General features: G+C 41.8%; 1 protein-coding gene across 1 annotated transcript; it reads right to left on the reverse strand.

The window, feature by feature from the left end:
• Positions 1-6,035: 6,035 nt before the first annotated feature.
• On the reverse strand, positions 6,036-11,949 carry LOC135717189 (uncharacterized). The gene is made up of 5 exons (XM_065239148.1): positions 11,623-11,949; positions 7,465-8,144; positions 6,700-7,414; positions 6,495-6,656; positions 6,036-6,437 (listed from the first exon to the last, which is right to left on the reverse strand). The coding sequence occupies exons 1-5, from the start codon at positions 11,947-11,949 to the stop codon at positions 6,036-6,038; spliced, it is 2,286 nt and encodes a 761-aa protein (XP_065095220.1).
• Between the last annotated feature and the right edge of the window lie 396 nt (positions 11,950-12,345).

Here is a 12,345-nt window from a genome sequence, read left to right on the forward strand (position 1 = left end):
ACATTTATAACATGTTAAACTTGGCTAGTTTGTATGAAAACGACCTTTGTCCGATCAACTTTGCACCACAGTGTACGTAGGTACGAAATGCTGGATTAAGGTTAAAGTAATAAATTTAGGAACAATTTGTGTCATATATGTATTACGGATTGTTGCTAAGCTTCTTGCTTCAGGAATTGTATTGAATACCTGTCAATCAACAAAACTTACTACGGCAGCAACTGAATTCTTCAGATGTGTTAGCGCTCACAGGATAGTTTATATCAGCCACCATGATGCTGAATTGAAACAATCAATTTGCGACGACAGATTTCTAAATAGTCCTTGTGTTAGTACCGTGGACCCTCGGTGAAATTAAAAAAAAAGCATATTAACGAGCAAATAAACCACAACTTGATTGTACATTTCGCTTACCAAAGCCACATCTCTTACTTCGTTCATTATGAACGGGCTATTTTTCAAGTTAATCCTTTAATCAACGAAAATTGCCGCTAGGAAAACTTTGTTGGTCATAACCATCCGACACCTCTTCTCCATGTTCGATAAGAGTGTAGTAGCTAGGTCGCTTTCCATCGTTTCCAAAACAAAACAACACTTTCCCCACATCAAGAAAACGAGTTGGTCTTCCAGTTGAGTTTGTTATTTCGATGTCGCATTGAAACGTCGCTTAGCGACGTCTCATTGCGAAAAGCGCATGAGCTTCGGCTCACGCGACGTCGCATGATACTCGTTCTCATGAAACGCATACATCCGGAAATGTGCTGTGCTTACAAAACAGTGCGACACACAGACATTATGAGAATGTGAGATGCGACAAAACTGAAGAGAGAGAAACAGAGTGCTACAAATCTCTTGCGCATGAGACTGCTACGATTATGAGACTATTCGTATTGCGTCTCGCATACGGTAGCGCGCGCACTGGAAGCCTGGTGTGCAGTGTTGGTAAAATATAAAAACAAAAATACACTAATGATCATATATCCCATACCAATCAGATGTCCTCTTCAATTGATGTCCTCTGCTGTTCGAAGAAGCCTCGTTCTCCTTCATTCTGGCCTAAAATTCATAATGATGAATAAAATTGGGCTAAAATTATATACCTAACTACCGAGATCCTTAAGTGTTCTCCTAGAACTCCCTAAAAAAGAAAGATGTAGTCTTGCATATACATGTAAAGCACATTCCACGTTTTATTGGCATAATTTTTTAAAATTAAAATATGTTTCACAGTTTAAGCTATCTTCTGCCAAAGAAAGTACATATGTAAGGGAAATGTTTGTAATGTCGGCCTAAATGCCCCTAATTTGGGCCCATACATAAATTCAGCAATCGAAGAAATTTTCAATAGTAACCAATATCAATTAGTACCGTCCCGATGACACGTTCATCAGGATAAAATTGATAAATAGCAGCTTTTTAGCGATGGGCCCAATCTTAGATCTATAAGCCAACAGCAAAAAATTCAGGACGTATAGCTTCCAAGATAATATAATGTCATGCTACTTCGCAATCTACCTACCGTCACTGTCATAAACCCACGGACTCGCACGTGGAGAAAATCAAGTCAATTCAAATCTCCATTCGTATATAGGGAGGAAATGTCATCAAGTATCAATTGTTATTGCTCAACCATCAGACCGACAAAACTCCGTTCGCACTCTCAAAAAAGGGAAGCAGGGCAAAAGAGGAACCATCCAATTTGTAGACAAATTTATACCACTTTGTGTATCGGAACAATCTGCCAATCGTCTTTTCGCCCTGACATGGCGGCAATCGACGAGTGGGACTTTGTTGGATAATATTCTGCTGATTGCCATTCAGGTGCATTTTTCTCCAAGACTGCAAAGCGAAGACCCGACGAAGCTTGCTGAATGGTTCATTCGTTCGTTCGTTGGTTTCGATATTGTTTGCGCATTCAAATTCGATACCTCCTTGTCGCAATCCCTCCCAGTCACTCGCAGAGTGGGAGCTTCATGATTGCCATTGTGTTGTTTGTGTGGTCCTACCGAACAAACGAACGTTGAAAAAATCTCCACCCAACCAGGATGATGATTCAAGTTGACTTCCTCTGGAACCTTTTTTCCCCCTTAACAATTGATACGCTGATTTTATTTTCAAACCTCGATATTTGCTTAGCTCGGAAGACTACCTACGACCCACGACGAGCGATGATGGGAGGAAAAGGATCGAATGGCAAAGCTCCTTAACCATTTTCTCCTTTTTGAACGCCTCCCTCGGATCGAAGGCGACAGTTTCAAGAGTCCTGTGTGCGATTGCTTAAAAAAAAGTTTCAAGAAAACTTGAGAGAGTTTTACCATTTCGGGAAATTTTTCAGATCCTTTCAAGTGGATCCGAACTTTTTGACATTGAGCCATTCCGTCGATTGCTATTGGGAAAGGTAAGTTGATGCTTTGCAGTTAAGGTTGAAGTTGGTCGTTTCGGGGATTGTCTTGAAGCTTAGTAAAAATGTATCTACTATAGGAAAACATCAACAATAACCGTTAAAGACACCTCAAGCTGCGTAGTGGGGCATTAGATAGCCTAATACTCCGGGATGTAAATGCTCAAGAATCTTCCCTGAGCATGGAGTATGATTGTGTTTGCCCCACAATTTACGAATTTCATAGATAGCTCTCAATTGATAACACAACAAACATGCAAATACGAGTGCCAGTAGGCCAATCGATCTGCATTTGTTAAAGTTCAATCCTGGCAATGGCCTTAACGTCCATAACAATGACTGTTTCACGAAATTGACCATGGCAGGAAAACGACAAAAAAAAACCATTCTAATTAAATAACTATGAGCAGTTCCACACCAAAAGACGAATCGATATGATGTGACCTTCAGATATTATGTGACCAATTTGCATAAAAGTTCGCATAATTCATTCAATCAAAGATTTTTGTTACTTCTTACGTGAATATTTGGATTATCAGAGTTTGTTTTCCTTGATTTGTTTTCGATCTTGTTTTCCATACTGAGTACCAATGCTACTGACAAGACTATCATGCGTCTCCATTGATATATAACTAACATAGTTACATTATTTAGTCACATAGGAGTATTGAGGCAAAGTTAAACGTCAAAGTTTGTTTATCTTTCGATAGTTGCGTTGTTCGATCACAACAGGTTTACTCCCGCGTTCTTCCAGGCGATTTTCTCCCGCTGGATTGAAAGCAGTTACTAAGGAAGTATGCGGAATTGTTTTGCAGCATTTCGCAAAATTTCGCATATTTAATGGAACAGCTGGAAGCTCAACCGTTCCCGTAAAAGATCCCCTTCTTTCAGATGGTTCCCGAATTGCACTATCAAACGATGCAGTTTAAATTAAGTACGCTTGAATGAAATTTCGAACATTTCGCTGAATAAAATTACTGCTATGAATAGGAAACCAGCCAATCTCCACTTAGTGACAGTTTCAGTGGTTTGCTGTAGGTACAAATGCAAATTATTTCGTTCGTCCGATCTGGAGAATGCTGGTCTGTTTTTAGACTGTTTCATAAAGGATCAACACCGGTCAGAATGTGATGCAAACGCCAGCAGCTCAGTCATTGCCGCAATTGACTTCCCTTGGGTAGTTAACATCGCTTGAATTGTTCATCCTACTTCGTCTATTCTTCGAGATTGCCTTGTCATTAATTTTGCTTTTATTCACTATGAGAATCTAACTTTTAAGTTCATTTTGAAAATAGAGTTATTGGGGATTTTATGATTCACTTTAACAAGTCTAAATATTTACAATATATGCTCTTTGCTCTCATTTAAAATCGAATGGTTTAATGGTTTCTTTGATAATCATAAAAAACTTTACATAGTATTTTATCAAGGCATTAATAAACAATTGCTAATGAAGTTTGTGATTGATTTATAGAACAGTTTTATGGAGGGATTCAGAGCAGCTTTAAATTTATTTTTTAAAGAAGAAAAATGTTGACTTTCTCGACAGACTAGAGAATGTTATTAAAACAGCAATAAGCTGAATTATAAACCAGGAATGTTTTACACTTTTAAATGCGGTATTTAAACTGAATGGATTGTTCATTTCCTTTATAAAACCATCATAAATCAGAGTGGATGCCAAGTAGCTGGTAATTTGTTACTTGGATCCTCTGTCTACAAATCATGAAAACATTAAACAAAAAAACATATATTAGAAATCGGTCAAATCTAATCTAATCTAATCGAACACCAACACAGCCAGTTCTTGAAAGCATCCTGGAAAATGATATAAATACCTACATCATTTTTCTTGTCTCTTTGATATATGTTTCACATCATTACTGTGCAGCATTTAAGGGGCAAGATGATTCAGAAAACATCGGGCCTGTTTAAATCGAAGTTTTAAACACGATGCTTCAGAATCCAATAAATGGATGAAACGTGGACAGCTCGTACCGTACGTTCCAATTTTGGTTATTATATGATTGGTTGGTCGTTGGAGGCATCAAAACTAGAAAGGTTAAGTGATGCTCCATTTGCTTCTGACGGTTGGGGCATGAGCACTAACTTTTGTCCTAGCCTTTTATGACTTATGGCTATAGCGCCATTACCCGCTTTTTGCAAAGAGAAGAGGGAAAGGAAAAGGAGAAGGACAAAGGGAAAAGGATTATGTGAAATGTATGAACATAAACTAAAAAATGATTTGAAATATACAATATGTATAACGGCGTGGTGGTCACTACCCGAGTCTTGTCACTATTATCAGGTCATAAAAAGTAACAACGACTAAAATGTGATCCTATGATTACTGAAAAATCCTGATGTTTGTGACTAGCAATCATCCTCAATTTCTAAAAACTGGTGATCTCAAACTAGGCAATACCAGAAATCGGTCAAGTGGTTCAAAAGATATAATTTTTTGATAAAAAGTCATTTTTGAAAAAAAAAATCGAATTTTTGGTCCACCCGAACATAAATAATAAACCACATAAGCAAATAAAAAAAAAAATACGGGTCTAATATTTTGCCAAAAAGAATAAAACTACCACTTTTTACGAAATCCATAGAAGCACTATATCGTTTTGCAATGGAATGGCTGAATATCAACATGAAGCTTTAGTTCGATAACACAAGTTTCCAAATAAAAGTAAAAAAATAACTTCAATGTTTGACCTTTGATCCTTATGTAAAATCGTGCCTAAATCCAAAATGTTGTATAAAAAATCTCAGTAGGATAGTATCCTAGATACAGCCAAAATACGAAATTTCACTGTTTACTAAAATACAAATATGTCCGGCTGTAATAAAGCTATATAAATTATGTTAACGCCAAATTAAAGGTGTGAAAATTTGATGATTTGAACATAATTATTGAGTTAGATTAGTGGTATTGTTGTAAATAAATAGTGTGTTTATTTTTTTAATATTACCTAGAAAAATTATATTTAAGCTATGATTTTAAGCAAGGGAAATATGGTTCTCTTAAGTTTGGTCGATCGTTCCAGGTTCCGGTGGTCGCCTTGATCTTCCGAAGGTGGTGTGTCCTGCTGTTGCTCCACTCGGTGTCCCAGGCTCTGCGAATCGTCCGCTTGGTCCACTTTTTGGCATCTTGGAGCGGTACATTGCCGGTGGACCTGGGTCCGGTGTGGCCTGAGCCGGCGAGGTGGTCGGCTATTACGTTCCCTTGGATCCCGCAGTGACCGGGTACCCACATGAATACTGTGTTGGGCGGCGCGTGCTTTACCGTCCCTTGGATCCACGGATGCTTCGCTGTTTCTGTTGTTAGGGCCAATATCACGCTGTGTGAGTCAGTTACGACTAATATCGGCCGGTTGGCCGGTAACTTAACCGCGTGAAAAATGGCCGCTGCCTCAGCTCAGAACACGGAGCATTGGGTTGGGAGCGATCTGCTCACAAGCAGACCATCTTCGGAGACCCCCATTCCCACTCCGCTCCTGGAGAGAGAGCCGTCGGTGTACCTAACTTCATAGCCTTGGCAGTGCGCCCCGAGAGTTTCGACAACTGTCCGGCGTAAAGCCAGCGAGTTTTCTCCTGTCCTGAAGCGATCTTTGATTCGGCTGTCAATTTTGTACTAGTGCGATTGCCAACTTTTGTCTCCGTGGAGTCGGTTCGCCTCGTCGAGGAGAACGATCCTGTTGTTCCCCGACGTTTTAGCGAGAAAGGCAGTGGCTTTGGTAGTAGTAGCTGCGGTGAAAACGAGCCGAAAAGGTAGGATACCGGCTTCAACGCATGCATCGTCGGCCAGGGTAGAGGGCAGGGGACCGGAGACTGTTCGAACGTAGCCGTTGTACACCGGTTCCAGAATCTGGACGGCTTTCTTGGCGGCAAGACATGTAATCTCTACATCGTACAGTAGGCGACTGTCGATGATGGCTCGAGCTACGTGGAAGCGGATTTCATGATTGTTGGATCGGTGGGGGTGGGAGATGGTCTTAATCAGGTTGGACCGACTGCGGCAGTCCTTCTTTACTTGCTGGAAGTGTGGCTCAAAGGATAAATTCCAATCGAGGAGCACTCTCAAGACCCTCACGGTGTTTTTGGCCGGTATTGCTTGTTTTTTAATCATGATGGGCTGTCCGTTGTTGCGATGCCTGGTGGTAAATATATGGCAGCGCACGCTCTTGCCGGCGGAAAGCTGGATGCCAAGTCTGACCACCGAGGAGACTGCCGCTTGCGCTCTCAGTTTCGTCCTCTGCAGGGTGGGACCCACCGTTACAATGAGGACGTCATTTTACGACGAAGATGTAAACGTTCTTGGGTAGCTGGTCAAAGACACCATTCATGGCCACCAGGAAGAGGGTGACCGCGATCACCGAACCATGTGGTACTCCGGTTTCCTCACTGAAACTTCCGGATTTCACGTTTCCAACCGAAACCCGAAAAGATCGGTCGGTCAGAAAGTTCCGGACGAAGTAAAGGATGTGTCCTTTCAAGCCCCAATCAGCAAGCTTCTTCAATCCAGCTGGCGTCCATGTTCGGTTGAACGCTTTGGATATGTCCAGCGAGACGATCTCCGCGTGATGACCTTGGTCCTTTGCCTCCTTCAGGACTTCCCCAAGAGTGGCGAAGTAGGTGGAGGTGCCATCCCTTTGCCTGAAGGCGTGCTGCCGATGGTCAAGCAGTCCATTGGCTTCAAGATATTGCTTCAGCCTCCTGTTGACCATCCGTTCCAGGACTTTGGCCATGAAGCAGGTCAGTGCAATGGAACGGAACCTAGTGATGTCCTTGGTTCCGACATTGGTTTTCGGTAACGGTATAACGAGGCTTTCTCTCCAGTTTTCCGGGTATTCTTCAGCGGTCCAGAGTTGGTTGTAAAGGTCGAGAAGTTTCGTTTTGCCTTCGGGTGGAAGTTGCTTTAGCATCGTGTAGCCGATTTCGTCCGGTCCGGCCGAGTTCCCGTTGCTCCGACTGAGAGCGAACACGAGTTGTTGATCGGTAGATCGTCGTTGTCTGGAGGAATTCCGAAGGCAGACACAGAGGACAGAGAGGGGCGGACTCGCTGTCGGAAGCTTTCGCTGTACTCCGAGATGCCGGATAGTTTGGCGAAGTATTTGCCCAGTTCGTCTGCTACGACGGTTGGATCAGTGATGGTGACGGTGTCTGTTCGGTGTGTCTGGATCGGAGATGATCGCCGCTTGCTGCTAAGGGCGTTAATACGACTCCATAGCTCCGCTGACGATTGTTCAGCGTTGATACTCTCCAGGAAGTCCGACCAGCAATTTTGCTTTGCCGTCCGGATCTCCTGTCGGCATTTGTTGTGCTGCTGGCGATAGTTCGCGAGGACCTCTTCTCTTGCTGGATCGTTTGGGGAGGTTCCACCAGCGGAGTGCCTTCCACCCGGGGACACAGCCAGTTTTGGGTATACGGCTTTATAGATGATTTCCGTGATTCTTGGGATGTTCGAGGGTTCCTGGTTCTGTGAGAGGGCTCGGTACGTGTGCTGAAAACCCTCCCAATCAGCTTCCCCGTAGCGCCACCGCGGTCTTCGGGTGTTCTCTGGGGGCGATGTGGTGGATAAGCGAATCTGTACCGGATAGTGGTCGCTGCCACACAGATCCGGCTTAATCGACCAGAGCACTTTGCCCGCCAGAGAACGGCTGGCTGTGGATACGTCAATGGCGGTGGTGTGCCGACCGTTGAAAAACGTTGGGCCACCATCATTTAAAATGACCAGATCTTCCTGCTCGAAAATATCCCAGAGGGTGACGCCTCTAGGGTCCGGTCATGGGCAACCCCAGGCCGGGTGGTGGCCGTTCAGGTCCCCTATAAACATCTTGGGTTCCGGTAGCTGATCAAGTATTCTGCGAACCTGGTTGTCCAGGCTGGGCTAAGGCATAACATCTCTGATCACACCGTGAAGTAAAGCCGTTGGTCCCCAGTTCATGAGTTGGTGGATCTATAGGTAGGTCCAGGTGTGGGAGCTGTCTCCCTGGCGTCGGTAGCATTTGTGTTCAGCACGTAAAAAAAGATCGACGGAAAACAAATCAAGGAAACAAACAACTCTATGAAAAGCCTATTAACGAAATCGATGAAGAATGGGCTGTCGGATGACATATTATAGTCAATAAATAATTCGTTTTCTGAATATCTATAAAACTCCCTTAAGTAACTACGAAGTTCTCTGAATTTATTCCAAATTCCATTCCAAATCTCTGTACATCTTGCACTTCTGGAAAGACACCTATAATCTACAAATATTCTTGAACATCTGGAAAGTTCCTTGAAATTTGATGGAATTCCCAGAACCTCCAAGAAGATCATGGAGCTTTTCTTAAGTAAGGAGCTGTTTATAAACTACGTAGAGCGATTTTTAGAAATTTTAGACCCCACTCCCCTTTTTCCCACGTAGACAATCGTCCATACAATTTCTTTGAAATTTGTATGGATCGCAGGCATTTGTCAACGTAGTTTATGAACAGCCCCTAAGATCTGTGACAAACTGCAACGAAGCTCGCTAAACTGAAGAAAGGATCCCTGAAGTTCTTAGAAGTTTATTGAACATTTTTAGTTTTTCTACAAAATTCCCTGAACTTTTGCAAAATTCGTTACACTTATATGAAGTTTTACGCAACTCCTCAAAATGTTACGAAATTCGAAAACATCTACAAAGTTTGCTGCACTACTTAGTTTCTTGTTGATTTTCCACGAAGTTTCACGAACGAAATTTCTTGTATTTGTACGTTATTTCCACAACAATTCCAAGTCCAAGAGGCTTCAAAAAAAAGGGCCCTTAAATTATATAATGAGCTTCCCTGAAATGAAGTAATGTTTAATTAATTTCTATGCAGCTCTTCAAACTTACATATTTTTTTTCACTCCTACGCAGTTTTCAGAACTTTTGCAAGTTCCTTTTTTCTACGATTTTTTTCTGATGACCTATGAAGCTCCCAGAATGTCTACCAATTTTCAGCAATTTCTACGACGTTTCCTGAACTTCTAAGAAGTCCTTGAAGTTTTGCGAAGCTCCCAGAAGTACCCTGGGCTCATGGCCAATTTGTAGAGCCTAAAGACGTCATATTATGCCATCAATTAAATATCGATATAATATAATTTCTCAAAACTTTCTCTTTTAGTCGAGTGCATAAGAAAAGTAGTCAACTTAAAGGACTTTAAAAAAAAATCGTTGATTGTGGTCCAATTTTATTAATCACTGCTAAATAGTAACATCGAACTTGACAAGCTTGACAAAATACCTCAGAAACCTAGAGGCCTAGATAATTCGCCAACTACGCCAATACTGGTTGTAGTGGCTAGTAAATTGAGCAATACTATTACACTATACAACACGACCTTTGGTAATTATTGTCTCAGAATTGGAGCCTTCGCATACTGCAAGGTTGGTGAAGAGCAGCCATGGATCGAGTTTAATGTGTACAGCAGAGGAAAACTCATGCCTTAGCCTGGCTGGTATGGTAAGTATGGTCTCCTGAGTTATAGTTTAGAATACAGGATTATGAGGCTGTATCGCCCTACAGTCATGTATGAGATCAGTGAGCTTGCAACACAGATGTGCTCCGCGTGTGTTAAAAATATCTCCGGAATGAGATGGAGTTTTCAAATCTTCTAGAGAAATGTTTCTTGTATTATTTTGTACAAATGGTCCAATATACAAACCCACATATAGATTACTAATGTACAATTTCCTTAATACCCGTAAATAAACTTATGAAGAGTTTGATAACAGTCAATGTAACCACTAGACTGATGCAAAATTTGACTTTTTCGCTCCACAGTGCTTAAATGGTTTCAAATCGGGTCCTGATTAGCCTCTCAAAATTACAACTAATTTGATTAGAAACAGACTTCGCACAAGCCATTTGAAGTTTATATGTAAATTACTATGGGAGATCTCAAGTTTTTGTTCATTGCCTTCTAGTCTTTTCCCATACTGAGCTGCGAAACAGTTTGATAGCCATTATTATAGAAATTTTTTTCAGCTACAACTTTGCTGAAGATTGTTTCTTTGTAAAACGAGACAGGAAAAAGTTATTAATTATTTAAGAGATTGGTAAACTTATGACATGATCAAGCAGCTGCTCTGTAGGCAACACTGTATTTTGCAGTGTGACATAGTAGCCATGATTTGTGTGTCCTATTCAAAGCCCCAGAAACACCAATGTTGCCTGCTGAGCAGTTGATTGAGCATGATCATAAGACATCAGCGCATTGAACCATTGATAACTTTCGATCCTTGCATTTAATTAAAAAGTGGTCTTGAGTGGTCTAGCTGGGAAAATTTCCTACAAGAACAGTTGAAAACTTTTGAAGCAGACCGATATGGTGAATTATTAGATAGACATGAACAAAAATCTTGGTTTTACCATAGTAATTCCCATACAAACTTCAAATGTTTTGTGCCATCTCAGTTTCTCACCAAATGGGTTCAAATTTGGAGAGGTTAGTCAGGATCCGATTTGGAATCGTTTAAGTATTGTGGAGCGAAAATTTCAAATTTTGCATCACTCTAGTAACCACGTTAAAGAGAGCTTCTAAAGCGATTGTTTTATGAGTGAAAGCAGAGCTCTTCCAATTAACGTGTGGTTTATTTACACGTTAATTGGATTGGACGGACAGTTTGATAATGGAACAGAAAAATGAAAAGTCAAATAAGCAGGACTACTGAGATGGAATTAAACGATTGCTTCTGGCTTCCAGGTTCTTTCGATATCATCCCCTCTCAATCGTGTAGCCCTAGACTCATCCGTAGTTCTTGAAAGCGTCCAGAGTCCAATGGCTAGGTGAATATGTCAGCTAATTTTTCGCGAGTACCAACAGATTCCACTTGGATGCGTCCTTCGGCAATATGATCCCTGATCAATGTGTTTGCTTCGTTTCGTCTCCAAGTTATTCGCCATTCCAATACAGCCTCTGTTGTCCTCGAATATGGTGACAGGTGTTTTCGGATCCTTGGCTTTCATATCTTCAAGTACTCCAGATAACCACAGGGATTCTGCAGTAGCGGCGCTCAGAGCTACATACTCGGATTCACTTGACGAAATAGCAACTGTAGTTTGCTTCTTGCTGCACCATGATACCGTTGATCCAAACACCTTAAAGACGTATCCCGTGACTGATTTTCGATCTTCATTGTCGGCCGCCCAGTCAGCATCAGCAAATCCAACGAGCGGACGGTCGTCATTGCTTTCGAACTTCAATACAGCATTGGCACTTCCCTTCAGGTAACGAACGATTCGCTTCAAGCACTGCCAGTGTGTTTCTGTTGGTTTTTGTTGGTAGCGCCCCAGATACCCTACGAGAAAACAGATGTCCGGCCGAACGCACAGCATAATATACATTAAACTGTCTATTAGCTCCCTGTAGGGTTCTGCAGTTAGCGTCCCCTCTCGTTGCAGTTGCAGTCCCTTCTCCATTGGTGACTTAGCTGGATTGCATTCAGCCAGTACAAAAAGCTCCAAGACTCTTGCCACGTGCGCCTCTTGCGAAAGTTGAAGAACTCCTGTTTGCCGATCGTACGCTATCTTCATTCTCAGAAAGTGGCGTGCTTCTCCACAGTCAGTCTAGAGATGAACTAGCCTAAGGCTAAAAATCTCTTTAATACAGCCTTAAAAAAAAAATCCAGTCATGCTGAACAAAGTCAAAAGCTTCTCCTTCATACGTGCGATGGATTCCAATTTTCTCCCTGCGATTAGCAAATCGTCCACATAGAGTACAACGTACAGCTCGTCTCCTTCTTCGCATCGTGTGCATAGGTAATAGTCATGGCGGGACCGCTTGACTAGTTCACTGTTGAATTTTTCATTCCAGCATCGTGGAGATTGCTTCAATCCATGCAGGTCATATTTGCTGGAGCTTGGACGCCTTCAGAAATATCCATATAGATATCCTCTTTCAAATCTCCATGCAAGAAGGCAGTTTTAACG

This window comes from Ochlerotatus camptorhynchus, unplaced genomic scaffold (genome assembly GCF_037179485.1).
Source record: "Ochlerotatus camptorhynchus isolate MF236.1 unplaced genomic scaffold, CSIRO-AGI_Acam_v1.1 ptg000052l, whole genome shotgun sequence".
NCBI classification, from domain to species: Eukaryota; Metazoa; Arthropoda; class Insecta; order Diptera; family Culicidae; genus Ochlerotatus; species Ochlerotatus camptorhynchus.

Excerpts from the sequence above, each read along its gene's own strand:
- LOC135717189 (XM_065239148.1), bottom strand. The coding sequence starts at position 11,949 with ATGAAGATAGCGTACGATCGGCAAACAGGAGTTCTTCAACTTTCGCAA. Across the intron at positions 7,415-7,464 it reads TACAGCGAAAGCTTCCGACA|ACAACGACGATCTACCGATC; the intron begins GCGAGTCCGCCC and ends GAATTCCTCCAG. Across the intron at positions 6,657-6,699 it reads AGAACGTTTACATCTTCGTC|AGGACGAAACTGAGAGCGCA; the intron begins GTAAAATGACGT and ends CCCACCCTGCAG.